The sequence below is a fragment of the Halichoerus grypus genome, chromosome 9 (genome assembly GCF_964656455.1).
Source record: "Halichoerus grypus chromosome 9, mHalGry1.hap1.1, whole genome shotgun sequence".
NCBI classification, from domain to species: domain Eukaryota; kingdom Metazoa; phylum Chordata; class Mammalia; order Carnivora; family Phocidae; genus Halichoerus; species Halichoerus grypus.
Genome location: NC_135720.1, coordinates 116,612,044 through 116,639,805, shown reverse-complemented (window position 1 = coordinate 116,639,805; position 27,762 = coordinate 116,612,044). Strand labels below are relative to the sequence as shown.

Here is a 27,762-nt window from a genome sequence, read left to right as displayed (position 1 = left end):
AAAAATAATAAACTTAAAAATAGTAAATCAATAAAGATACCAGAAGAAATTTGTTTTAGGAACAAATTTACTGAGTGACATTAAACCATCCACACAGGAAGAAAGTTGGGGAGATCGGAAATAAATGACATTCGAATTCATCAAATGGTTCAGAGGGGCCTAGTTTTCCTAAGAGTCAGAAACATGGATTGTGAAAAGATGGTATACAAGACTCTTTTGTCAGAATCCGAAGGGATGGTAACTTAGGTCCAGGACAGTCAATTCAGTAATCATAACAATGTTTGAAGATGAGGGCAACAAAATTCACCTTAGAGGCACCCTAGAACCCTCCAGCTCCAGATAAGATTAATCTACTTCTTCAATGGTGGGGCCTGTGGCAGCCCTTCCAGGAGTATACCCCGTCCCACAGGAAGGCCCGGTGCATCCTCCCTGGTAGAGTTTTGTGATGATTGGGTTACACACCTGCTCCAATTCCTTTCTCTTATGATCAAACTCCTCTTTCTCAGCCAGTTGATTGGCCTCCAGCCACGAAAGGACCTCATTACATTTATCCAGTATTTTCTTTTTATCAGACTCACTAATCTTGCCCTTCAAGCCTTCATCACTCACAGCACTCTTCATGTTAAAAGCATAAGATTCTAAAGCATTTTTTGCAGAGATTTTCTCTCTCTGGACCTCATCCTCCGCTTTATACTTCTCAGCATCCAGAACCATGCGCTCAATCTCCTCCTTGCTCAGGCGGCCCTTGTCATTGGTGATGGTGATCTTATTGGCCTTGCCTGTGCTCTTGTCCATGGCTGTTACATTGAGAATACCATTGGCATCGATGTCAAAGGTCACCTCGATCTGGGGCACTCCCCTGGGTGCAGGAGGGATTCCAGTCAGGTCAAAGCGCCCCAGGAGGTTGTTGTCTCGGGTCATGGCCCTCTCGCCCTCATACACCTGGATCAATACCCCAGGCTGATTATCTGAATAGGTGGTGAAGATCTGCGTCTGCTTGGTGGGGATGGTGGAGTTGCGCTTGATCAGGACCGTCATGACGCCCCCAGCCGTTTCCAACCCTAGGGACAAGGGAGCCACATCCAACAAAAGCAGATCCTGTACCTTTTCAGACTTGTCCCCCATCAGGATGGCTGCCTGCACCGCTGCCCCATAGGCCACGGCCTCGTCAGGGTTGATGCTCTTGTTGAGATCACGACCATTAAAGTAGTCCTGCAGCAGCCTCTGAACCTTAGGGATACGAGTGGAGCCCCCCACTAACACAATGTCATGGATCTTAGCCTTATCCATCTTGGCATCCCGAAGAGCCTTCTCCACAGGTTCCAGAGTGCCTCTAAACAGGTCTGCACACAACTCTTCAAACCGGGCTCTAGTGATGGACGTGTAGAAGTCAATACCTTCATAAAGTGAATCAATTTCCAAGTTGGCCTGGGTGCTGGACGACAGGGTCCTCTTGGCCCTCTCACAGGCGGTGCGCAGCCGCCTCACGGCCCGCTTGTTCTGGCTGATGTCCTTCTTGTGCTTCCTCTTGAACTCCTCCACGAAGTGGCTCACCAGCCTGTTGTCAAAGTCCTCCCCTCCCAGGTGGGTGTCCCCAGCTGTGGCCTTCACCTCAAAAATTCCATCATCTATGGTCAGGATGGACACATCAAATGTGCCTCCACCTAGATCAAAGATCAAGACATGTCGCTCTCCCTGACCTGCTTTATCTAAGCCATACGCAATGGCAGCAGCTGTGGGTTCATTGATAATTCTTAGCACATTGAGACCTGCAATCACGCCTGCATCCTTGGTGGCCTGGCGTTGAGAATCATTGAAATAGGCTGGTACAGTGATCACAGCATTGGTAATGGGGTGGCCCAAAAAAGCCTCAGCAGTCTCCTTCATCTTTGTCAGTACCATAGAAGAGATTTCCTCAGGATAGAAAGCTTTTTTCTCCCCTTTGTATGACACCAATACCTTGGGCTTGCCTCCTTCATTGATTACTTGAAAAGGCCAAAGTTTCATATCTGATTGCACCACAGGATCATTAAACTTCCTGCCAATCAGACGTTTGGCATCAAAGACAGTGTTCTGCGGATTCATGGCTACCTGGTTCTTGGCAGCATCCCCAATGAGCCGCTCGGTGTCCGTGAAGGCCACGTAGCTGGGGGTGGTGCGGTTGCCCTGGTCGTTGGCAATGATCTCCACCTTGCCGTGCTGGAACACCCCCACGCAGGAGTAGGTGGTGCCCAGGTCGATGCCGATGGCCATTCCCTTAGCAGCAGCCATGGTCTTCCGAGGCCTGAGAAGAAAAAATGAGGTAAAGTTTTGGCACAGTGCTTTTTTATTTTATTACTTTCAATTGTGGTAAAATACACATAATTTGAAATTTACCATCTTAACTGTTTTTTAAGTGTCCTGTTCAGCGGTAAGTTCATTCATATTGTTGACCAACCTCCAGAAAACTTTTTAACTTGCAAACCTGAAATTCTATACCCATTAAAGCCACTCTCCATTCCCCTCCTCTCTCCGGCAACTACTATTCTACTTTCTGTCTCTATCAGTTCGACTACTATTAATAGAATTACATAGCAATTTCTTCTTTGTGACTGGCTTATTTCACATAGAAAGATATCCTCAAAGTTCATCTATGTTACAGCATGTGTCAGTTTCTTTACTTCTTAAAGCTGAATAATATTCATTATAAGTATATAACACATTTTGCTTATTTATTCATTCCCTCCTTGGACACTTGGCTGCTTCTACCTTATGGCTATTGTGAATAATGCTGCCATAAATTCGGTGTACAAGTATCTTTTTCCAGTCCCTTCTTTCACAGAGAGTGCTTTTTGGACTAAAGTATTCTTAGCCAACTGGAAGCAAATGGGAGGCAGTTAGCATATACTGTGTTCAATTTTCACAGGGCCTAACTATCTGTGATGTTTATTCTGCGATTGTACCTGTCCTCCTGCTGAACTAAGATTATTTTATATTCTGGTCTCCTCAGGAGACATTAATCTCCACACTTCGATTTAGCTACCTTCCACAGCTCCCTTACCCTCAATTAGGGATTTGTCGGGAGTAATATTGGGCCAGTCTGAAAATGGCTGCTTGGAACCCAATCAAACCCTCACAAACTTTCTCAGACGAGACTGAGCGCCAACAAGCAATCTTTCTCCAGTCTCTCGAATAACTCCTATCTAAAGACACTAACAGATCAGCTCCCCCACCTCTTTCCAGCCCCACTGACAAATCCCACCCACCTTGGCTCTTACCAAAGGATTCCCCTTCCCTGATGGTCAATACCCCATTACCTTAGACTAAAACTATAGAACGTTCCAGCACTTTCTCAAACACGGATCTATTAATTTTGCCTACTGCCATTCCATTTCAGTGAGAGCCCTCCAGGCTCACCTATTGTCCCGCCGCCTTCGATCCAGTTTGATAATGTTCTGATTGCGGAGCCCCTGAGGGTGGGGGCTCCTTCAACATCCAAAATGCGCAGCCGGTGTTCCCCCACCCCCCACCCGCCCCGCCCTACAACTTTGAGCGGACTCCGGTCCTACCATCCCGATTGCTTACTAACCCATGAGGTCAGAGGCAGCACCCCCATTGTAACGCGTCTAGGGGAGCAGCGTCAACACTGCCGCCCCCACCCTGCCTCCCTCCCTCCCAGCCCCTCCCAGCCCCTCCCACCTCCTCGCACCGACCCCACCCTCCCCGAAGCCTTGCCAGCCTCAGCAAGCCCCAGAAGAGTCTGGAGAGTTCTGGGAGGGGCGGCACCCTGGACGCCGATTGGTCCCAGAAAGCCTGGAGGCAGGACGCGAGACGAAACCCCTGGAATATTCCGGACCTGGCAGGCCCGCAGGGCTCCGCGATTGGCCGAGGACGGGAAAGGCGGGGCCGGACGAAGCGTTATAAACACAGAGCCGCCGAGCCGCTGACAAACAGCAAACCTGCCGAAAAGACAGCGGGCGCTCCTGTGGCGTCCGCCAGCGCAACTTTCGCAGACCCACCGCGTCCGGATCCCGCACGTTCTCGAGTTCGCAGCTTCAGAAAAGACCGAACTCCTCGTCGCGGATCCCGACCGCCTTTCACAAAGCCTGAACCTGAGCGCGGGGCAAGGGAGCAGGACAGCGGCATGGCGAAAACCGCGGCCATCGGCATCGACCTGGGCACCACCTACTCCTGCGTGGGGGTGTTCCAGCACGGCAAGGTGGAGATCATCGCCAACGACCAGGGCAACCGCACCACCCCCAGCTACGTGGCCTTCACGGACACCGAGCGGCTCATCGGGGATGCGGCCAAGAACCAGGTGGCGCTGAACCCGCAGAACACCGTGTTCGACGCGAAGCGGCTGATCGGCCGCAAGTTCGGCGACCCGGTGGTGCAGTCGGACATGAAGCACTGGCCTTTCCAGGTGATCAACGACGGAGATAAGCCCAAGGTGCAGGTGAGCTACAAGGGGGAGACCAAGGCGTTCTACCCCGAGGAGATCTCGTCCATGGTGCTGACCAAGATGAAGGAGATCGCCGAGGCGTACCTGGGCTACCCGGTGACCAACGCGGTGATCACCGTGCCGGCCTACTTCAACGACTCGCAGCGCCAGGCCACCAAGGACGCGGGGGTGATCGCGGGCCTGAACGTGCTGAGGATCATCAACGAGCCCACGGCCGCCGCCATCGCCTACGGCCTGGACAGGACCGGCAAGGGAGAGCGCAACGTGCTCATCTTTGACCTGGGCGGCGGCACCTTCGACGTGTCCATCCTGACGATCGACGACGGCATCTTCGAAGTGAAGGCCACGGCCGGGGACACCCACCTGGGAGGGGAGGACTTTGACAACAGGCTGGTGAACCACTTCGTGGAGGAGTTCAAGAGGAAGCACAAGAAGGACATCAGCCAGAACAAGCGGGCCGTGAGGCGGCTGCGCACCGCCTGCGAGAGGGCCAAGAGGACCCTGTCGTCCAGCACCCAGGCCAGCCTGGAGATCGACTCCCTGTTCGAGGGCATCGACTTCTACACGTCCATCACCCGGGCGCGGTTCGAGGAGCTGTGCTCCGACCTGTTCCGGAGCACCCTGGAGCCCGTGGAGAAGGCGCTGCGCGACGCCAAGCTGGACAAGGCCCAGATCCACGACCTGGTCCTGGTGGGGGGCTCCACCCGCATCCCCAAGGTGCAGAAGCTGCTGCAAGACTTCTTCAATGGGCGCGACCTCAACAAGAGCATCAATCCCGACGAGGCCGTGGCCTACGGGGCGGCGGTGCAGGCAGCCATCCTGATGGGGGACAAGTCTGAGAACGTGCAGGACCTGCTGCTGCTGGACGTGGCTCCGCTGTCACTGGGGCTGGAGACGGCCGGGGGCGTGATGACCGCCCTGATCAAGCGCAACTCCACCATCCCCACCAAGCAGACGCAGATCTTCACCACCTACTCGGACAACCAGCCTGGCGTGCTGATCCAGGTGTACGAGGGCGAGAGGGCCATGACGCGGGACAACAACCTGCTGGGGCGCTTCGAGCTGAGCGGCATCCCCCCGGCCCCCCGGGGAGTGCCCCAGATCGAGGTGACCTTCGACATCGACGCCAACGGCATCCTGAACGTCACAGCCACGGACAAGAGCACGGGCAAGGCCAACAAGATCACCATCACCAACGACAAGGGCCGCCTGAGCAAGGAGGAGATCGAGCGCATGGTGCAGGAGGCTGAGAAGTACAAAGCCGAGGACGAGGTGCAGCGCGAGAGGGTGTCTGCCAAGAATGCCCTGGAGTCCTACGCCTTCAACATGAAGAGTGCCGTGGAGGATGAGGGACTCAAGGGGAAGATCAGCGAGGCCGACAAGAAGAAGGTGCTGGACAAGTGCCAGGAGGTGATTTCCTGGCTGGATGCCAACACCTTGGCCGAGAAGGATGAGTTTGAGCACAAGAGGAAGGAGCTGGAGCAGGTGTGTAACCCCATCATCACCGGACTGTACCAGGGGGCGGGTGGCTCCGGGGCCGGAGGCTTTGGGGCTCAGGCCCCCAAAGGGGGCTCTGGGTCTGGCCCCACCATTGAGGAGGTGGATTAAGACTTCTTCCTGAAATTGTTTGTGTTTGTGTCGGAGACTGTTGGGATTCAGGACTCTTGCATTGCCTTCCATGTCTGTGTTTCATCAGCTCTCAACATTGCCAGTTGTTTGCTTAATTTCAACTGTCTCTTTTGGTGAATTCATGAAGTTCCTTTTTTTCTAGAGTCTAAAGGTAGCAAAAATTTATACTGCCATCGTTTGTGCCTTTCTTTTTTGTAATATCCACACCAAACTCGGGCCTTTTTTTGTTATGTTGTTTTAACTGTTTTCTGCTGAGTAAATAAATTGAATAATTTGATTGCTTCTGTGTTTTATTTTGAGGTTAGAGTCTTTGTAGGTTGTCTTTTTGGTCTAAAACTGGTAATTTGTATCTTAGATAATGGTCCAGGATCTGGAGAAGTTAAGTTTATATATTGCACTGTGATCTTTCTTTTAGGCGAATGGCATTTTGGGGAGATTTTTTTAAAAAACTGCTTATTTTGAGTGGGTTGGGTCTGTGGGTGTAGAAAAATTTAAGGGCTACTGACCTAGTGGCCTCAAGTTTGGTGAAGGGGTTGACCCTGTGTAAGGGTGGCCTGGAAAAGGGGAATGGGGTGGTGTTCCTGGAGAAGCTGACAAAAGACAGAAGGGAGAGGCAGTTAGGTGGGAAGGTCCTGGCTGCCCATTCCCGTAAGTTCGCCTGATACGTCAGTCATGCTATGTAATCTGGTTTCAGCATGAAAGAACAGGTGAGTCCTAAATTGGCACTGGCTTGCCCAGTTAGGCATTAGTCACGCTGACCTCTCTTTCTCATTTGTTAAAATGAAAGTCTGGCCTGATGCCTGTCTATAGTTCTCATTTCTGAGAGGTTACTGAGATAGAAGTGTCACATTTCTGCCAATGGTTATTTACGTTTTAAATACCCAGTGAGTAGGGACGCCTGGGTGGCTCAGTTGTTAAGCGTATGCCTTTGGTTCAGGTCATGATCCCAGGGTCCTGGGATCGAGCCCCACATCGGGCTCCCTGCTCAGCGGGGAGCCTGCTTCTCCCTCTCCCACTCCCTCTGCTTGTGTTCCCTCTCTCCAAGGAGCCCACTTCTCCCTCTCCCACTCCCCCTGCTTATGTTCCCTCTCTCGCTGTCTCTCTGTCAAATAAATAAATAAAATCTTAAAAAAAAAAAAGTACCCAGTGAGTATCTGCAAGGAACTGTCATTGAGTTTGGTGCCCCAGCAGAAGGACCTAATATTTCAGCACTCTTATGTACCAGGCACTGTTTTAGGGCCCTTTATGTTTATGAATCCTCATTCCACGACACTGAGTTTACGTAGTGTCTAACTTGCACAAGTGAACACATGGGAGGACTTAAAAGTTACTGGCTTAACTAAAATCACTTAAGTGGTTAAAAAATTTTCCAGTTTGGCAAAGATGTTAAACCTGGATTCCAACTCTGGTTTCATCAGTTTTTGCCAGGCTGTCCCAGGTTCACGGTACTTTTTTTTTTTTTTTTTTTTTTACTATGCCTGGTTCTGGGTTGGTTCTAACTTGGGTTTCACAATCATTACCCCTTTGCCTTTACTTTATGGGATCCCAAACAATAACATCAGATAAACACTAGGATTGATAACAAAGGCTTAGTATTTGTTAACCTAGAAGATGGGGAAACTTAGAAGAGGGGAGGCCTACTACAGGTTTCCTTCCTGTGCACTACCTTCCCTAGAAATAATCCCCTTCACCACCTCGTTGGAAAAGGCCCTGCTGCAATCCTCAAGGCTTGGGGAGTGAACCCCTTTAAAAATCAGTTGCATCTGGAGGTTACAAAATTGTTTTGGAACAAGATATATCAAGATGGTGGTTGCAGATCATTGTGGGTATACTTGGTACCACTGAATTGTCCACTTCGTTAGTTTTTAATTTTTTATTTTTTGTAAAGTAATCTCTACACCCAACATGGGGCTCGAACTTGTGACCCTGAGACCAAGTGGCATGCTCTTCAGACTGAGCCAGCCAGGTGCCCCTGAATTGTGCACTTTAAGATGGTTTTTATGTTATGTGAATTTCACTTCAACAACAGAAACAATTTTTAAAAAATGGTCTCACTCAACATTCCATAAAAGCATTTTCTGAGTTTATGTGTTCTTCAGAGCCCACCAAACCTTTTAGTAAATAGTAGCCTCTGAAGAAAATCAGTATTCTGGGAATGGCACATACATGTGGACTTTGTCCTGGAATATGGAAATGGAAAACTAAGAGATGCTTATAAAGGCACTTTTAACCTTCAAGACAGTTGAACTGTAGGGCTGTGGACTCTAGCTACAATGTAAATCAGTCTTCATGAGGATACGCATTTGCTACAGGACCTCCTCTTCAGAGCTGCAGGAACATTTTGTGACTGTCATTTGCAAATAACAGTGACTTCAAGCCAGCAGCCACTACCACTACTTAGGAGAGAGGTGGCAGGGGACAGGGAGGGTGGATGGAAAAGGGTAGAGATTGGGAAGGACCTACCAAACACCTTTGATCAGAGAGTTTAGGGAAATCTCCAGAAATAACCCTGGTGAAAATAAGTTCCTATGGCCCGGTTAGTCGTTATTGAGTGGGTGCTTTATTAAGAAATCAATATAAGAACTTATAGCTGGCATACCCTTGCACTGAAGACTGAAATAATCACTTTGTAACATCAAAGGAGATCAGGCTGATGAAATTGTAGGTTTTTTTTTTTTTTTTTAAGATTTTGTCAGAGAGAGAGAGAGAGAGAGTGCACAAGCAGGGGGAGCAGCAGGCTCCCAGCTGAGCAAGGAGCCCAATGGGGTACTGGATCCCAGAGTACTGGGATCATGACCTAAGCCAAAGGCAGACACTTAACCGACTGAGCCAGCCTGGCATCCCAAAATTGTAGATTTAAAGCAAAGAGAATGCAGTGTCATCCCTGGAGAAAGGATGTCTTGGGTAACAGAAGAAACTTTGGGGGTAGGAAGGTACATCGAGGAAACATAACTGGGTGAGGAAAGAATGTTTTAAATCAAATACCTTCCCTAATTCCTTTCCAGTCCCACCTATCTCCCTATGCCAGCCCTCAGAAGGCAAGTGGCTATGGTAATGCAATTGATTTTAAATGCTTTTTGAATCCAAGATACTGCTTTATTAGCAACATATATACTTACTGTTATTTCTGGTGTTTAACAGGATTGTCATCAAAAATGAAAAAGGTAATCAAAACAACAACAAACTTTTTATAAATATGAAAGAAGTGGGCATGGACATGGGCTTTCGGATAAAAGAGGAGATGGGGTTATTTCAGGTGAGGGGGCGATCCTTATGGTAGGGATAAAAAATTGGGAACTGTCATCAACCTTCACTCTAATTGAAAACCCTAAATCCGTCTCCTTGGGTCACCTCTCGGGAATCCGCTGCACTGGGACAGGGCAACGCCACCAGTCCCGCCCCCTTTCCTAGCACCGCTCCCAGAAAGTCTAAGGGCTCGGGCCGCGGAGCAAATTCCGGAGGCCGGGGTGAACCCGCCCCGCCCCTCCGCGCCCCGCCGGTCCTTGTCGCGCCCCGTCAAGGATCGAAAGACAGGGTACAACCGGGGAGCACTGGGGCGGGGGGAAGACGGAGTCCAGAAGACGAGAATCACTTCCCAGGGCCTTTGACCTTTTTTACAGCTCCCAACGTCCGCACGGGGACGAGGAGCGACAGCCGGCGGTGAGGCGGCGGCAGAGCGAGGCCAGCAGGGACCCACCCGCCGCGCGTGCCCGCCGGGCCCGGTGCGCGCTCGCCTCGGGCTCTGGGGGCCTCCTCTTCTGGCGTCCGGCCACCCGATTCCTCCGGCTTAGTTATAGGAGCTACAAAACTTTCCCATGCTTTCGTCGCATAAATTACCTAGTGTGAGAGAAACTGTGAAAATCTCGCCTTTTTTCTTTTTTCATCCCGTCTTGAAAAAACAATCACAAAACCCCGGTACCGGCCAGGCAGTCCTGCGGCCAGCCCCGCCGCTAGGTCCCAGCGGCTGCCTCCGCGCTCTGCGGCCCGCCCCCGCCCCGCCCCGCCCCGCCCCCGCCCCCGCCCCCGCCCCCGCCCGTATCCCGCCCCGCCCGTACCCGCCGCCCGCCGCTCGGTGCCCCTTTTAACCGCTGTCAGGAACTTTCTGGAGGTTTCTGAGTTCGGGGGCGGGGACTGACTCGTAAGAACACTCTTCAACAAACTGCCCCGTCCGAGGTTCCCAACCCCCCCAAAACCCCAGCCCCGCCCTAAAACATCAAGCTTAGTCATGGCTCTATATTTAATTTCCAGAAGATTCTGTGAACTTTGTCCAACCTAGCCATAGTTACAGGGCTCCCCCCCACACACCCCGCTTTCCCCTTTCCGACCTAACAGTCTGTTATGAAGGGAAGGGGAGGCGGGGCTGGGAGACCTGGAAGGGTGGGAAAGGTAGGAGCGGGCGGGGGATGATCATGAGTCAGAAGTGGCAGCCAGGAGGGGAGGCCCGGCTGGTCACATAACCCCGTGATGCCCCTAATGCGCACAGAGCCCTGACATTCACTTCACTCCCTTCTGTGGCCATTTGTTTTCCTCTCTTTCGAGAATGAAAGGATAGGATGCATATGCCAGCATTGAGAGGAGTCCAAAATAGGGAGTATGAGGACACGTAGGCTCAATCACCAGTTCTGTAATTACCTCTCAGAGTGACCTGACTAAGCCACTGAGCCTCTGATCTTTTGTGTTCGTCTTTGAAAACGAAAAGGCTTGGCTGAATGGCCTCTGCCTAAAAATCTTAATAGTTTCTCCAGTAAATTGAAAGTAATGCCATTGTCCTGGCAGTAGTCCCCAACCTTGTAAGCACCTCAAGAAGAAAGATTGAGAGGTCAGACCCTAGAGTGTAGGCTCCCAACAAAGACAGGAGAAAGGGAGCAAACTTTTGAGCACTACTCTGTCCCAGTCACAGAACTAAGGCCTGAGCAGCATTATCCTATTAATTTCTGATGCTACCATCCTATAAGATGGATATTGTTAATTCTATTTTAGAGATACAGAGACTTGTGTTAGTTAACTTACAAGTACTGCATGGTGAAGAAGAAGGAGGACAAGGAGGAAGAAGAAAAACAGCCTTTACAAGGAAGTAGAGTCAGATGCAAACACAGGTTTTCCCTTCCCCAGGTTTTCCCAAGCTTCTGGAAATCTGCAGCGCTCCCCAGTCACTGCAGCCTTTGCCACTGACTTGTTAAAAATGCCTGGCTCTAGATTTCGTATCAGTTATCTCTTTAGCTTTTTTCTAACTAACCTTAGAATTGTACCATCTTTTAAAACTAAAAGAATTGAGGAGAAGACTACTGTTTGAGAAACTGCAGGGAAAAGGAGAGAAGAAGAAGAAAAAAAACAACAACAGCTTCAGGGTGATGAAGGCTCACTTCCTCCATACTTCCTGCACCGCAGAGTTCTTGGCTCTCTCTCTTTTGTTCCCCACCCTTTAAGTACCTGACAGCCCCACCAGTTTGGGGAACCTGAGACTTGATCCTTTAAAATGCCAAATCTGATAAAAACCTCATTGCAAAATTAGCCAAAATAAAATTCTGGAAAATCTCTTGGGGTTCTTACAGTCACCTTAGACACCAATTAAACCCGTGACTGGGTTTTTGCCTTGGGAGGCATCCAGTGTAAAAGGCAAAATTCAGGAGACCCTCTCCTTGTCAGGAAATGGGAAAGTAATATAGATGTTTGGGTTTCCAGACCAGTCCACACAGAGATTTAACTCAAAAGGTAGATCAGCTATAGGGTGTAGCTGATGATTCATGGAAAACTATTTCTAGTGGATCTTTTTCTGCTACACCAACAGGAGCAAGATTTGAGGTCCTGTCACCATGTCTACCTGCCAGGCAGTGGGTACAGTGATGCCCTTTGCGTCCAGCCAATAAAGTATTCTAAATTGCAGATCTGGAGAGAAGGAACGAGTAAATCCAGAACTGCCTCTAGTAGCAGCTAATGGCAAGGAAGCTTCCAGAGGGAGGAGGAGGTGAGGTTAAGGGTCCCTAGAAGTGTTGACACATTGGGCAGCTAAAACGGAAGCTTGGGGAGTCGCCAGAGATTGCATAAAGAAATGGAAAATTCCTTAAGTTTGACCAGTTTGACTAGATTAGGAGGTGACTCATTAGGGAGCCACATCTGAATGTTAAAAAAAAAAAAAAAAGTTATCGCTTGCCTGCACACACACACGATTGTAAAGGCAATTCCGACTGAGCAAAATGTTCAAAAGCTAGATTCCTTCCCTTCATCAAAAACTGCCTTCTCATATAAAAACATACAAAAAACTGCCTTCTCCCACTGTGTTTACTGTGCTCAACTATGTGTATACAGCAATGAGTCTATTTTTGGTGGGTTGTGAACCCGGCGCTGTTACTTTAATGTCCCTTAGATTTTCATATCAGGCAGCCAACAAATGGTTCTCCGTGCCTGCAAAGGATTTAAAAGGGGGGGGGGGCGGAATGAATGATCAAATGTGTTTGTCTTCAAAGCAGGAGGGAGGATAACGTGCAGGAAGTTGGAATCTAGGATAAAAAACTAAGTGGGTGAATTAAATGCATGACAAATAAGTTTTAAAAAAGAAGCTGGAAGTAGAACCTGCGTCCGACCAACTCCTCCCACCTTCCAGTATCAGGATTCCCGACCAGTTTGTTTAAAAGGGACCACCTGCAACCAGCTGTGGTTTATGATGCTGTTAAGGAGGACAGAACATCCCCACCCTTCCCTCGCCGGCTCCCCATCCTCTACATTTCATTTAAAAAGGATGGAAAGCCTAAGGGCGAAATCCTCTGCATTTCATTTAAAAAGGATGGAAAGCCTAAGGGCGAAAGAATTCGGCAGAAGACCGAATTCTGCGTTCTGAGTATGAACCAGTAATTAACAGGCGGAAAAGAGGGAAAGGGGTGGCCCAGACCCACAGGCTGGGAAGAACAGGGAAACAGAAAAGCCCCAAAGGCCTTAAAGACAGCTGAAGTCCTATGGAAAGTTTTTTTCTTCCTCTCGCCTGAGCCCAGCCGGAGGCAAATGGGTTCAGCAGATCCAGCCCTGCCCTTCCCCTCCCCCCGCCCTTGACCCAGCTTGTTCCTTCCGGGGCGATGGGGACGTTCTCCAGTTTAAGAACCACCTGTTTACTTGATTGATTTTCTTCTAAAAAATTCAAATTCCCCATCCCCAAAATGTCAAATCCCCCAAATGTCAAAACTATACTGCATTAGATAATCCTTCTCTTTTCCGCTTTTTAATCGAAGGTGGGAAAAACGCCGCGGATAGCCAAGGCAATAATCCTCAGGCAGCCCAGGCCTTTGTACCGATCCACTAGCGGGCCTAAACGCGGCCCCGTCCGTCAGCACCACAGTCCAATCAGAGTCTCTTTGACCCACAGATACCCCACCCATTTCGAGAAACTCGGGAACTTTCTGTATTTGGGGTATCCCCGGGAGTCGTGTAGCCCTTCATCCTATCTTAAACCATCAAACTAGTTTGAACCCCAAAGCCTCTCACCGCCCTACAATTACCAGCCTCTTGCTAGTCCTTCTGGTCAATTTCAACACCAGGGAACAGCATCGCCAGCGGGTAGGAGACTGGGTGGGCGGAATCAACAATCACCGATCCCAGCTGTTTTCCTCCCTCCCCTTAGGACTCGGGTCCCTTCCCAAGAATCCCAGAAGAGTCTGGAGAGTTCTGGGAGGGGCGGCACCCTGGACGCCGATTGGTCCCAGAAAGCCTGGAGGCAGGACGCGAGACGAAACCCCTGGAATATTCCGGACCTGGCAGGCCCGCAGGGCTCCGCGATTGGCCGAGGACGGGAAAGGCGGGGCCGGACGAAGCGTTATAAACACAGAGCCGCCCAGCCGCTGACAAACAGCAAACCTGCCGAAAAGACAGCGGGCGCTCCTGTGGCGTCCGCCAGCGCAACTTTCGCAGACCCACCGCGTCCGGATCCCGCACGTTCTCGAGTTCGCAGCTTCAGAAAAGACCGAGCTCCTCGTCGCGGATCCCGACCGCCTTTCACAAAGCCTGAACCTGAGCGCGGGGCAAGGGAGCAGGACAGCGGCATGGCGAAAACCGCGGCCATCGGCATCGACCTGGGCACCACCTACTCCTGCGTGGGGGTGTTCCAGCACGGCAAGGTGGAGATCATCGCCAACGACCAGGGCAACCGCACCACCCCCAGCTACGTGGCCTTCACGGACACCGAGCGGCTCATCGGGGATGCGGCCAAGAACCAGGTGGCGCTGAACCCGCAGAACACCGTGTTCGACGCGAAGCGGCTGATCGGCCGCAAGTTCGGCGACCCGGTGGTGCAGTCGGACATGAAGCACTGGCCTTTCCAGGTGATCAACGACGGAGATAAGCCCAAGGTGCAGGTGAGCTACAAGGGGGAGACCAAGGCGTTCTACCCCGAGGAGATCTCGTCCATGGTGCTGACCAAGATGAAGGAGATCGCCGAGGCGTACCTGGGCTACCCGGTGACCAACGCGGTGATCACCGTGCCGGCCTACTTCAACGACTCGCAGCGCCAGGCCACCAAGGACGCGGGGGTGATCGCGGGCCTGAACGTGCTGAGGATCATCAACGAGCCCACGGCCGCCGCCATCGCCTACGGCCTGGACAGGACCGGCAAGGGAGAGCGCAACGTGCTCATCTTTGACCTGGGCGGCGGCACCTTCGACGTGTCCATCCTGACGATCGACGACGGCATCTTCGAGGTGAAGGCCACGGCCGGGGACACCCACCTGGGAGGGGAGGACTTTGACAACAGGCTGGTGAACCACTTCGTGGAGGAGTTCAAGAGGAAGCACAAGAAGGACATCAGCCAGAACAAGCGGGCCGTGAGGCGGCTGCGCACCGCCTGCGAGAGGGCCAAAAGGACCCTGTCGTCCAGCACCCAGGCCAGCCTGGAGATCGACTCCCTGTTCGAGGGCATCGACTTCTACACGTCCATCACCCGGGCGCGGTTCGAGGAGCTGTGCTCCGACCTGTTCCGGAGCACCCTGGAGCCCGTGGAGAAGGCGCTGCGCGACGCCAAGCTGGACAAGGCCCAGATCCACGACCTGGTCCTGGTGGGGGGCTCCACCCGCATCCCCAAGGTGCAGAAGCTGCTGCAAGACTTCTTCAATGGGCGCGACCTCAACAAGAGCATCAATCCCGACGAGGCCGTGGCCTACGGGGCGGCGGTGCAGGCAGCCATCCTGATGGGGGACAAGTCTGAGAACGTGCAGGACCTGCTGCTGCTGGACGTGGCTCCGCTGTCACTGGGGCTGGAGACGGCCGGGGGCGTGATGACCGCCCTGATCAAGCGCAACTCCACCATCCCCACCAAGCAGACGCAGATCTTCACCACCTACTCGGACAACCAGCCTGGCGTGCTGATCCAGGTGTACGAGGGCGAGAGGGCCATGACGCGGGACAACAACCTGCTGGGGCGCTTCGAGCTGAGCGGCATCCCCCCGGCCCCCCGGGGAGTGCCCCAGATCGAGGTGACCTTCGACATCGACGCCAACGGCATCCTGAACGTCACGGCCACGGACAAGAGCACGGGCAAGGCCAACAAGATCACCATCACCAACGACAAGGGCCGCCTGAGCAAGGAGGAGATCGAGCGCATGGTGCAGGAGGCTGAGAAGTACAAAGCCGAGGACGAGGTGCAGCGCGAGAGGGTGTCTGCCAAGAACGCCCTGGAGTCCTACGCCTTCAACATGAAGAGTGCCGTGGAGGATGAGGGACTCAAGGGGAAGATCAGCGAGGCCGACAAGAAGAAGGTGCTGGACAAGTGCCAGGAGGTGATTTCCTGGCTGGACGCCAACACCTTGGCCGAGAAGGATGAGTTTGAGCACAAGAGGAAGGAGCTGGAGCAGGTGTGTAACCCCATCATCACCGGACTGTACCAGGGGGCGGGTGGCCCCGGGGCCGGAGGCTTTGGGGCTCAGGCCCCCAAAGGGGGCTCTGGGTCCGGCCCCACCATTGAGGAGGTGGATTAGGGTCCTTACCTTCGTTGCTCCATGTTTCTTTTCTTTTCTTTTTTTTTTTTTTTCCATGTTTCTTTTCAAGTCGAAGTGACCTGAGAACCTTGCTATTGCACTGGGTTTTTTTCCTACCTTCAGTTTTCTACTATTTCAGTTCATTCTAAAGTTAGGTTGTAACCTGATAGTATTTGTCTTAAATTTCTTTGTGGTATACCAGTTTGTTCATTAGAATTTTTGCATTTAAAGTAATTGGTACTGTCTTTCCGCCCCCCCCCCCTGTAAAATGAGTAAACACTGCCACCCTCTGTCCAATTTTGCTATGTAAACCCCGGAAGTAATGGAATGTCGTTTTTGGTTGGTTGGTTTGGTTTTTTATAATTTGTATACTTCATGATGAAAAATAAAATGTTAAAAATTAGTCTGTTTTTATTTGAGGGGGGTACTGGACTCTTGGAATGTCTGAATTCCATAGACCGGTGAAAGGGACCGTACTTCTGAAGAGACGTGCACTGTGAGGAGCCATGACCTGGCTGTTTATGTTGGGACTTAACTGTAGTTTATAAATGACATCTGTGCTAGAAAACAAAATTCCAGGTGCCCATTTTTGTTGATGCACCTTTTTTTTTCTTTAAAGATTTTACTGATTTATCTGACAGAGGGAGACACAGCAAGAGAGGAAACACAAGCAAGGGGAGTGGGAGGGGGAGAAGCAGGCTTCCCGCGGAGCAGGGAGCCTGATGCGGGTCTCGATCCCAGGACCCTGGGATCATGACCTGAGCTGAAGGCAGACGCTTAACGACTGAGCCACCCAGGCACCCCGGGTGCACCTTTTTTTTTTAGGGTAAAAGTAGGAAGGGGGGAGCTGCAAAAAATTGGGGGAGAAGTTATTGTGGGTTCAAAGGCAGCATTGAGAGAGGTTCATGGTTCCTTATTCTCTCGCTCTTAATGTGTGCAGAGCCATTAATTTGTCCCTTCTGAGCTTTGGGTCTTCTACTCTTTAAGTTATGAATGATATTGGGGGTGTGTAAAGCAGCAAAAAAGGAAATGCAGAGTCACAGTGTAGCTCTGTAAATCCCAGCTGGGTGACCAAGTGCAAATTACTTAGCCTTAGTTTTGGTTGTCTCACTTCAAAGCAATTTGTCTGAATGACCTCACTTTTAAAGTTCTATATCATTTTGAGCAGAAATGTGGCATAGACAAGCAACATCTTCAGCCATGGTCACCCTGGCTACAGTTATCCAAGCAGGGGCATGGAGGAGGGAGAGTCTGAGGTTTGGGGGGCATGACAATGAAGCAGGTTCTTTGCTTCACCCCAGTAATCTTTTTTTTTATTATTATATTATGTTAATCACCGTACATTACATCATTAGTTTTTGATGTAGTATTCCATGACTCATTATTTGCGTATAACACCCAGTGCTCCATGCAGAACATGCCCTCTTTAATACCCATCACCAGGCTAACCCATCCTCCCACCCCCCTCCACTCTAGAACCCTCAGTTTGTTTCTCAGAGTCCTTCGTCTCTCATGGTTCATCTCCCCCTCCGATTTACTCCCCTTCATTCTTCCCCGCCTGCTATCTTTTTTTTTTTTTTAACATATATTATTTATTTCAGAGGTACAGATCTGTGATTCAACAGTCTTGCACAATTCACAGCACCCACCATAGCACATACCCTCCCCAATGTCTATCACCCAGCCAACCCATCCCTCCCACCCCCCACCACTCCAGCAACCCTCAGTTTGTTTCCTGAGATTAAGAATTCCTCATATCAGGGGCGCCTGGGTGGCTCAGTCGTTAAGCGTCTGCCTTCGGCTCAGGTCATGATCCCAGGGTCCTGGGATTGAGCCCCACGTCGGGCTCCCTGCTCAGTGGGAAGCCTGCTTCTCCCTCTCCCGCTTCCCCTGCTTGTGTTCCCTCTCTCGCTGTGTCTCTCTCTGTCAAATAAATAAATAAAATCTTAAAAAAAAAAAAATTCCTCATATCAGTGAGGTCATATGATACATGTCTTTCTCTGATTGACTTATTTCGCTCAGCATAGCACTCTCCAGTTCTATCCACGTCGTTGCAAATGGCAAGATTTCATTCCTTTTGATGGCTGCATAATATTCCATTGTATATATATACCACATCTTCTTTATCCATTCATCTGTCGATGGACATCTTGGCTCTTTCCACAGTTTGGCTATTGTGGACATTGCTGCTATAAACATCAGGGTGCACGTACCCCTTCGGATCCCTACATTTGTATCTTTGCTTCACCCCAGTAATCTTAAGTAATTCTCATCTCCCCTCCTTCTAATTAGGTATTTTAAGTTTTTTTTTTTTTTTCATAGATTAACATGTGGAAGTGGTCACTTCAACTACATCCAGGGCAGAATCAGCAACAAATACTGTTTTTTTCCACACTGCCTGAACACTGTTGACATTGGGTTCCTGTCTGGTTCTGAGTGACGGTTTTACCCCAGTTTTTTTTTTTTTTTTTTAAAGATTTTATTTATTTATTTGACAGAGAGAGATAGCGAGAGCAGGAACACAAGCAGGGGGAATGGGAGAGGGAGAAGCAGGCCTCCCGCCGAGCAGGGAGCCCGATGTGGAACTCGATCCCAGGACCCTGGGATCATGACCTGAGCCGAAGGCAGATGCTTAACGACTGAGCCACCCAGGCGCCCGGTTTTACCCCAGTTCTAATGGGGTAACCTCAGTAACCTCCTTTACCTTTTAGGCACAGTCTCAAAACCATAGGAACTTAAAGTAACATCAAATTTAATTATGAAGGAAGAGCTGAAAGGAGTAGAGCATAGAGCTGGGAAGATCAAGGAAATGGGCTTTCCTCCATACAAGCCCTTCTGGGGGGGTTCTTCCTGCCCTAGCAGTTAGATTAAAGGTCCTTAACATTTTCCTTAGCCTGAGAGAATCCCAACCTCCTGCCTCCCCAGAACTGAGGCTGGAAAGAACTACTCCAAAATAAAAACTAAGTTCAAGTTCTGTGTTTCAATAAATCTTCACCCTCTAGGAAAAATCCAGTATTTTAGGAATGACAAAGTAGAGGAAGCCCTCCTTGAAAGCTTGTAAAGGAAAAGGAATATAGTAAGATCTTTTGGTTCCTGGACCAATTCAAGGCCTGTTTTACTCACAAAATAAGTGAACTATATAATACTACAGCCTCCTACCATAGGCTATAGTAAGTGCACTTTAAAAAAAAAAAAGGTATTTTTTATTTGTTTATTTGACAGAGAGAGAGCACAAGTAGGCAGAGTGGCAGGCAGAGGGAAAGGGAGAAGCAGGCTCTCTGCTGAGCAGGGAGCCCGATGCGGGGCTCGATCCCAGGACCCTGGGATCATGACCTGAGCCAAAGGCAGCTGCTTAACCAACTGAGCCACCCAGGCACCCCAGTAAGTGCACTTTAACTGCTGCAGCAACCGAATTGCTGGCTTTCTTACCTTCCCCCTCCCCCACCCTGCCAGGTAGTAGAGGGAATAAATAGCTGCACACTATTGGAGACATGTTTCTCCAACCTGGTGGTGTATTAAAATCATTGGGGGAGGCTAAAAAAGTACCCACTGCCAGGCCTCCACTAGGAGTCAGAATCTTTGGGAGTGGGCTAAGGCACTGTAGAGAATTCAAGCTGCCGGAGTGTTTCCAATGTGCAGGCAGCATTGAGAAAACTGATTGCATCAGAAGCTGCTCCTGATTACGTTTTTAGAGGACAGGGGGCATGGGAGAGGGAGAAAGCTGTCAGTGCCTGGAGGAGCAGCAGTTAGTGGGAAGGGGCTTTCTGCTGTGAATGGGAACCTGAAGGCTTGAAAGACCTAGGAGTGTTGATTAATGCAGCAGCAGTGATAGAGGTTAGCGAAATCTCCCCGGACAGCTTAGTGGGTCAAAAAAGAGAATCCCTGAGGCTGAGAAGTGGTTCTTTAGGGAGCAACATCAGAATATGAGAATTCAGGGGCACCTGAAGAGTATGCAACTCTTGATCTCAGGGTCCTGAGTTTGAGCCCCATGTTGGGTGTAGAGAGTTAAAAACAAACAAAAAGCACCACCAAATGTTTGGGGGGGTACCCTCTAAATGTTAAAAAAAAAAATTTAAAAAAGAATATGAGAATTCATAGGCTCCCTGCATATACACACATCTTGGAACTTAAAGCAAAGTTACTTTGCAACATCAACTATGGATGGGATTCAGCCCCTGGGAGCTGAGAAATGTATCAAATGAACAAGTGAATACTATAGGACTCTTGGAAGAGATTTTTTGTTTTTATTCTTTATTTTTATTTATTTTTGTTCTTAAACTCTACATACAACTTGGGGCTCAGACTCAGTACCCCAAGATCAAGAGTTGCATGCTGTACCAACTGAGCCAGCCAGGCACACCTTGGGAGAGATTTTTTTTTTTTTTTTTTAAGATTTTTATTTATTTGACAGAGAGAGACACAGCGAGAGAGGGAACACAAGCAGGGGGAGTGGGAGAGGGAGAAGCAGGCTTCCCGCGGAGCAGGGAGCCTGATGTGGGGCTCGATCCCAGGACCCTGGGATCATGACCCGAGCTGAAGGCAGGCGCTTAACGACTGAGCCACTCAGGCGCCCCGGGAGAGATTTTTTGTTGGAAGTCTGAAATCGTGGGGCAAGGGAGGTCAGATGAAAGATGATTGCAGAAGTAAAAGGATATATTTCCTACACCCACAATGGCCTTCTTCCAAATTTTAATCTGTGTTCACTGTGCCTAAATTATGTAACTTAAAACTGATTTTGGGGGCACCTGGCTGGTTCAGTTAATAGAGCATGCGACTCTTGATCTCGGGGTCGTGAGTTCGAGCCCCATGTTGGGTGTAGAGATTACTAAGGAAAAAAAAAAAGACTGATTTCCTATGATCTGGAACCCCCAACTCATCCCTTCACGTAAGTGGCTTTCTCACAAAAGATGAAGATGCCAGCATACATCACCAAACATTAAATGCATTTATAAATGAGCAGGTAGAGAAGGGTCCAGGAAGGTGGGATTTGGGATAATTTATGAGTTGATGGATTAAGTGGCCAAGAGCAAATGACCAGATTTCTGGGGGAGCAAAAACTAGCAAAGGGAGAGCAGGGCCTGGATGTTGCCACACCACCCTAATTTGTTTTGCTTCCAACCCCCCTGAGATATAGGGGTGCTATTCAGAGTGTACTGAACACAGGTCACTGTTTCTGGCCAACTCCCAGGCCATGCACGGCTCATAAAGAGGACATGAAACAGGAAAAAGGGTGTCGTTTAATGGGAGTAGTTTAGCTTAATGGAGTACTTTAATGGTTTCAGTAATGTAAGATAAGAAAGTTGTGCAGATCGGTTGCACAGCAATGTGAATACAGTCAACACTACTGAACTTTACGCTTAAAAGAGGTTAGAATGCTTTTTTTAAGTACCTGGGATCGAGCCCCGCGTTGGGCTCCCTGCTCACTGGAGAGCCTGCTTCTCCCTCTGCCCCTCCCCCGCTGCTCCCTGCGCGCGGCTTGCGCGCTCTCTCTCACAAAAATAAATAAAAATACTTGGAAAAAATAAATAAATAAAGTTATCAAATGGTGCATTTTTTCAAATGGTGTGTTTATGTTTTAATAAAGATTTTATTTATTTATTAATGAGGCACAGATTGAGAGAGAGCGAGAGAGGCAGGCGGAGGGAGAAGCAGGCTCCCCGCAGAGCAGGGAGTCAGATGCGGGACTCGACCCCAGGACCCTGGGATCACGACCTGAGCCGAAGGCAGACCCTTAACCGACTGAGCCACCCAGGCACCCTCAAATGGTGTTTTTTTTATTGTTTATTGTATGTCATTTATATCTTAAAGCTGTCAAAAAAAAAAAAAAAAAAACAGCATTAAGGTTGATGTGCCTGACAGGTCTGCAGGCTGGAATGGGTTGCGAATTCAAATTTCGCTGGCTAGACGAAGCGGGTGACAGCCTCCGGAGGGACCTGGACCCCAAGCGGGCACCGGTGGGGACGAGAGAGAGGTCCATAGATCTCCAGAGGGGGGACTGGCCTGCCCTGGGGAGGCCACTAAAGAAGACAGCTCAGCTGCGCATGCGCCCGGCCCGGCCAGTCGAGAGACCGTCATCTGTCTTTTGTTTTTCAAAATTAACAAAATATGCCCGAAAGTTGCCCGGAAGAGTTTGAAACATTCACCCCTGGCCTCTCTTTCACTTGGTTTATTCTTGTTTGGACGAACGAAGGGGAAGAGGCCGTGGGCCGAGCCCGGCATCGACGAAGACAGCCATGCCCGTCAGGCCCCCAAACCCACGCCGCTATAAATAGCCGGGGCCCCGCCGTTATAGCTCTCTTTGTGCGCTGGTCTGGTCTCCTGAGCCGGCGGGAATGCTGCAGTGCCCGTGGGGGCTCCTGCGGCTCCCCTACGCTAGGGGGAGGCCCCGGCGTCCTGCGCTGTCTTTGCACGGCTTCCTGCGTGTAGGTATCTCGGGGTCTTGCCGGGTGAGGGGGCCGCAATCTCGGGCTGAGCAGGATGAATTACCATTACAGACTAGAGTTTCTGATGCGTCCATGACGCCACTGTTTGGAACTGACTCAGCCCAGGGCAGGGGGAACTCGGCTGGAGTCGCCCCGGCATCTGCTGACTCCCTGTTTCTTCCCAGGCCCCTGGTCCTCGCAGGCTGGTCCGCAGCGCCCCGAGGGTGAGTGGATTGTGCGAGATGGAGTGGCTGGCGGTGGTCCTGGGGGGAAGACGGGGGTAATGATGAACCCAGGTGACTCTGAGTGTCTCGCTGACGCCATCACCGCAGCGCGCTGAACATCTCCCTCCCCCGGGCTGGGGTTTCCTGATATCTGGGCTGGGGAGAACTTGATGGCCGAGAACCTTTACTAGCCACGAATCCCTGTGTTTGATTTATCCCTTAGGTGTCTTAAGAGTCTGCAGGTGTGTTATTGTTGGATAAAGGTGAGTATTAGGTGTGAGATGGTTCTCAGTACTTCTCACCATCTTGTCCTTAAAGCTCGCTCTCTCAAGGGGCCAGTATGGAGTCTGTTTTCTAAGGAACACGCGAAGCAATGCAAGTATATTACCTGGTGATTGTCCAAGGACTGCTTTTTGGTTTACATTTCTTTTGTGACTATGAAAAAATCCTTTCTAACTCCCCATGTTTTTGTCCAAGCCTGGTTAAACCTACTTCTGTACACCCCTACATGCTGGGCTTCCCTGTGGAGGTATTTTTTTGCAGTTCTGAGGGGATTTTTTTCCCCCGACTTTACTCTCTTCCACTTCCATCTCTTCATTTGCGACATCCTTATACTGGGTCAGTTGCCTTTCAGTGTATTACATCCCTTCACAGAATGGCCTCCCCTGATCCAGGTCTCTTAAATTGGGAATGATGATTTCTCAGACTAGAGTCTCTGATGCTGGTCTTGATGTCAAAAATTAAATTCTGACTCATTTGGAGAACTGGATACTTGAGTCTCAGAAGGGGCCATTGTGGGGAGGGGGGCTTAACTTTGCTTGTCCTTCTCATTGGTTGTCCTGTTTTCATCTTTCTAGCATGATTATTCTGGAAGCCTAGCTAGGGTGGTGCCCTTTCAGATGAGGCACCGATCTGGTAGCTGAAGGGCTGAAGTTTGGAATTCGCCCTCTGGGAGAAATGCTGTGGAGAGATGTCTGTGATGCCTAGGTAATGGCTCGTGCCACTTGAACCTACAGGCTGTGATGAGAAGTGAAGAGCTGCGTCCTTTCTCCCTGGCTACTATGGTGAGTGCCCTTTTCTCTCGCAGCCCCCAAGTGGTAATGATCACCTTTTTGGACCGTGAGCATTTCTCTGAGGATCTTTGAAAATCACTGATTTACTCAAGTCTTCCCTACCCGCCCAGGTTCATGTTTTAATTCCAGTTGCGTGCATGGTTCTAATACATGTTCTTTTTATGAAATTTCAGGGTTTTGTTAACGCAGAGGATATCTCCTGTCTGGTGTTGGGCAGATCCCAGGAGCTTCCATCTAGCTTTCCTGCATTAACCTGTGTGAGCAGCTGTCAACTTACTGGAGGAAAGAAACTGCCCAGAAATTTTGAGATGCTTAAGTATTTTTAGACCAATTAGACTTATTTAACATAAATACTGTTTTTATCAAAAGATTCCAATAAAATACTTTAAAGCAAAAAAGAAGTTTGGTTTCCATAGAAACAAGATGGTACAAAAAGATGTAGGGAAGTGAAAGGTAACCATCTGAATGAACATCACAGCTGACAGCTATACCTCTTTGCCACTGTATACAAAAAGCTAAAACCGGGTTGACACTAGAATTAAGGATTTTAGGTGGTCTGCCATAGGATTTTAAGGGACTAGATGTTAACAAGTAGTAAAGGTTTTTAGGGTGTTAAAATACTAACACAGGTGCTTAGTTTGCCTTTTGAAGAATAAGTGGAAACAGGTGGTCTATATTTTAAAAGCATATACCCATGGTGGTTGCTAGGGGCTGGGGAAAGGGGTAAATGGGGAGTTTGGATACAGAATTTCAGTTTTACAAGAAGAAAAGAATTATGGAGATAAATGGTGGTGATGGTTGCTCAGTATTACAGAATGTATTTGGTACCATTGAAGTGTGTGCTTAAAAATGGTTCGGATGGGGTTGCCTGGGTGGCTCAGTTAAGCGGCTGACTTGTGCTCAGGTCATGATCCCAGGGTCCTGGGGTCCAGCCCCGCGTCAGGCTCCCTGCTCAGTGGAGAGCCTGCTTCTCCCTCCCTCGTGGTTCCCCCTGCTTGTGCTCTCTATTCTCTAGCTCTGTCAAGTAAATAAATCTTTTTAAGTTGGTAACTTTTATGTGTATTTCACCACAGTAAAAATTGGGGGAAAAAAGCATATTCATACTTTAACTATTTCAAGGGTGGTTTTCCAGCAACATGTACAAATTTCCGTTGCTGTAAGACTTCCAAATTATCCAGTTCCTGGGAGGGGGGTGTTCAGGTTTCTAGTCATGCTGTATACCAGTACTGACTCCCTGTTACTTGCACCCACCTGAAGTGTGGTAGAATACATTTCCAAAAGAATTTCAAAGGATTTAAGCATGTAAAACAATGCATCGTATATTCCATAAGGTTGTACCAGTTTATGCTCGGTGACATCAGTGTCAAAAGATTGCCTTTTTTTTTTTTCCTATACCTGTCATCACTACTCCCAGTGGTAACACTTTTGGCACCAGTTTGGTGCTATTAACTCATTACTTTTTAGTCTTTTTTAATCTTTGCCACTTTATTAAGTAATCTCTACCCCCAGTGTGGGGCTGGAACTCAAACCTTGAGATCAGGAGTCCCGTGCTCTATCAACTGAGTCAGCCAGTTGCCCCTACCTACTCAGTCATCTTTTAAAAATTACATTTTTTCCATATTTGCCTACTGAACTTTTTTTTTAAGATTTTGAAAGAGTGACAGCATGAGGGGGGGGGCAGGAGGGAAAGAGAAGCAGACTTCCTGCTGAGCAGGGTGCCTGCCTGCCAGGGCTTGATCCCACGGTGATCCCAGGACCCTGAGACCAAGACCTAAGCTGAAGGCAGACGCCCAACCGACTGAGCCACCCAGGTGCCCCTGCCTACTGAGCATTTCCAGCTTGGTCCCCACCACTTTAATTTTTTTTAAAGATTTTATTGAGGGGGCGCCTGGGTGGCTCAGTCGTTAAGAGTATGCCTTCGGCTCAGGTCATGATCCCAGTGTCCTGGGATCGAGCCCCGCATCAGGCTCCCTGCTCCGCAGGAAGCCTGCTTCTCCCTCTCCCACTCCCCCTGCTTGTGTTCCCTCTCGCTGTGCCTCTCTGTCAAATAAATAAAATCTTTAAAAAAAAAAAAAAAAGATTTTATTGAGAAAAGAGCACAAGCTGGGGGAGGGGCAGAGTGAGAGACAAGCAGACTCCTGGCTGAGCAGAGAGCCCTAAATAGGGCTCCATCCCAGGACCCCAAGATCATGACCTGAGCCAAAGTCAGACACTTAACCAACCAAACCATGCAGGCACTCCACCACCACTTTAAATTAGCAAAGATTGTGGCGTCTAGGTGGTGTAGTTGCTTGAACATCTGATTTCAGCTCAGGTCATGACCTTAGGGTTGTGGGATGGAGTAAGGAATCAGGTTCTCTCCCTCTGCCCCTCCCCTGTGCACATGCTAGCTCTCTCTCTAAAATAAATCTTAAATTAGGAAAGATATTTCCCAACTTTATTTTCCTTAATCACCTTTGCTAGTTTTATTTATTTATTTTTTTTTTAAGATTTTTTATTTATCTGAGAGAGAGAATGAGAGAGAGCAAGCACATGAGAGGGGGGAGGGTCAGAGGGAGAAGCAGACTCCCTGCCGAGCAGGGAGCCCAATGCGGGACTCGATCCAGGGACTCCAGGATCATGATCTGAGCCGAAGGCAGTCGCTTAACCAACTGAGCCACCCAGGCGCCTGCTAGTTTTATTTTTATTTCTTCCTGACATTGCTCTGGATGGTACTCGCTGGAAGACTGAGTCCAGTTTGCTGCTCACATTGCTATTCCCTAGTAAAGGGTTCCCTGGGCTTCAGTCCTTGGCCCAAACCTTAGGATTAACCCTGTTTCGAAGGGACTTATTCTCTAAAACTTCATGGATTAAAGTAGGTTATACTTTATTAAGATTCTTAAAATCCTTCCCTTGGGCTCTTGTTCCTAAGAACTGAACTAGTCTGTTACCAATCAAGGTTACTTTTGTGGAGGGGATTGAGACGATGGGGTGAGGGTAGGAGGAGACTTGGACTATTTCCTCCATGGATTTCTGAATTAGTACCACTAAGAATGTACTAGTTTATGATATAAGGTCGTAAGCACGTAATGGCTCTCAGGGATCATCCTGTTTTATCTTCCCAGCCAGCGGTGCTTAGATCTGCGCTAAGCTTTTCATGTGCTTCACTTCATGGAATTCTTAAAATCAGCCTTGCTACTTTGCTACCATCTACCTCACTTCAGGGGCAAGAAAAGGAAAGCTCAGGATGTGAGATAATTAGCTTAAGGTCAGAAAGTAGTCTGGATTCAAATTCCTTTCTGTCTGCTATACCTGTCACCCAGCTTTAGAACGTTACCAGTAACTGAAGCAAACCTGCCTTTGATTCACTTTCCCTTTTAATCCCTCCCACTCAGAGGAAACTACCCAGCTGAATTGTGGCTGTTACCATTCCCTGACCTTCCTTAGTTTTACTCTGAATATATCCCTAAACAATATATAGTGTTTTGTATCTCTTTGAACTTAATAAATATGGGATAATTGTTCATGTAGTTCTGCAACTTGATTTTTTAAAAAGATTTTTTTATTTTTATTTTTTTAAAAGATTTTATTTATTTATTTGAGAGAGAATGAGAGAGAGAGAGCATGAGAGGGAAGAGGGTCAGAGGGAGAAGCAGACTCCCTGCTGAGCAGGGAGCCCAATGTGGGACTCGATCCCAGGACTCCAGGATCATGACCTGAGCCCAAGGCAGCCGCCCAACCAACTGAGCCACCCAGGTGCCCTTTTTTATTTTTTTTAAAGATTTTATTTATTTATTTGACAGAGAGAGACACAGCAAGAGAGGGAACACAAGCAGAGGGAGAGGGAGAAGCAGTCTTCCCGCTGAGCAGGGATCCTGATGCAGGGCTTGATCCCAGGATCCTAAGATCATGACCTGAGCTTAAGGCGATGCTTAACCAACTGAGCCACCCAGGCGCCCCTGCAACTTGATTTTTTTGTTGTTTATATGTTTTCCTGTAATTTAGATTTCACCCTTCCATATACATTTCTGCCCATTTTTA

The 27,762-nt window shown here is 49.2% G+C and overlaps 3 protein-coding genes, 1 long non-coding RNA gene and 2 other non-coding genes across 9 annotated transcripts; 5 read left to right on the top strand and 1 right to left on the bottom strand.

The window, feature by feature from the left end:
- Positions 1-49: 49 nt before the first annotated feature.
- HSPA1L (heat shock protein family A (Hsp70) member 1 like) lies at positions 50-13,685 on the bottom strand. 4 transcript variants are annotated; one of them, XM_036108232.2, is made up of 2 exons: positions 13,558-13,685; positions 50-2,284 (listed from the first exon to the last, which is right to left on the bottom strand). In XM_036108232.2, exon 2 carries the CDS (start codon positions 2,269-2,271, stop codon positions 346-348), a length of 1,926 nt encoding a protein of 641 aa, XP_035964125.1. In that variant the 5' UTR covers positions 2,272-2,284; positions 13,558-13,685; the 3' UTR covers positions 50-345. The 4 variants fall into 4 exon arrangements, with proteins under 4 accessions (XP_035964125.1, XP_035964124.1, XP_035964123.1 ...); XM_036108231.2 differs by lacking the exon at positions 13,558-13,685 and adding an exon at positions 3,569-3,631; XM_036108230.2 differs by lacking the exon at positions 13,558-13,685 and adding an exon at positions 3,397-3,532.
- On the top strand, positions 3,976-6,347 carry LOC118545766 (heat shock 70 kDa protein 1). The gene has a single exon (XM_036108237.2). It carries the CDS (start codon positions 4,124-4,126, stop codon positions 6,047-6,049), a length of 1,926 nt encoding a protein of 641 aa, XP_035964130.1. The 5' UTR covers positions 3,976-4,123; the 3' UTR covers positions 6,050-6,347.
- Positions 13,686-13,964: 279 nt separating the features above from the next.
- On the top strand, positions 13,965-16,426 carry LOC118545767 (heat shock 70 kDa protein 1). The gene has a single exon (XM_036108238.2). It carries the CDS (start codon positions 14,098-14,100, stop codon positions 16,021-16,023), a length of 1,926 nt encoding a protein of 641 aa, XP_035964131.2. The 5' UTR covers positions 13,965-14,097; the 3' UTR covers positions 16,024-16,426.
- Positions 16,427-22,290: 5,864 nt separating this feature from the next.
- LOC118545779 (uncharacterized) lies at positions 22,291-24,143 on the top strand. The gene is made up of 5 exons (XR_004922217.2): positions 22,291-22,445; positions 22,631-22,669; positions 22,893-22,932; positions 23,527-23,733; positions 23,916-24,143. It is a non-coding gene; the product is annotated as an uncharacterized LOC118545779 (long non-coding RNA).
- LOC118545814 (small nucleolar RNA SNORD48) lies at positions 22,725-22,787 on the top strand. The gene has a single exon (XR_004922232.1). It is a non-coding gene; the product is annotated as a small nucleolar RNA SNORD48 (small nucleolar RNA).
- On the top strand, positions 23,356-23,423 carry LOC118545813 (small nucleolar RNA SNORD52). Its single transcript, XR_004922231.1, has one exon. It is a non-coding gene; the product is annotated as a small nucleolar RNA SNORD52 (small nucleolar RNA).
- Positions 24,144-27,762: the final 3,619 nt, after the last annotated feature.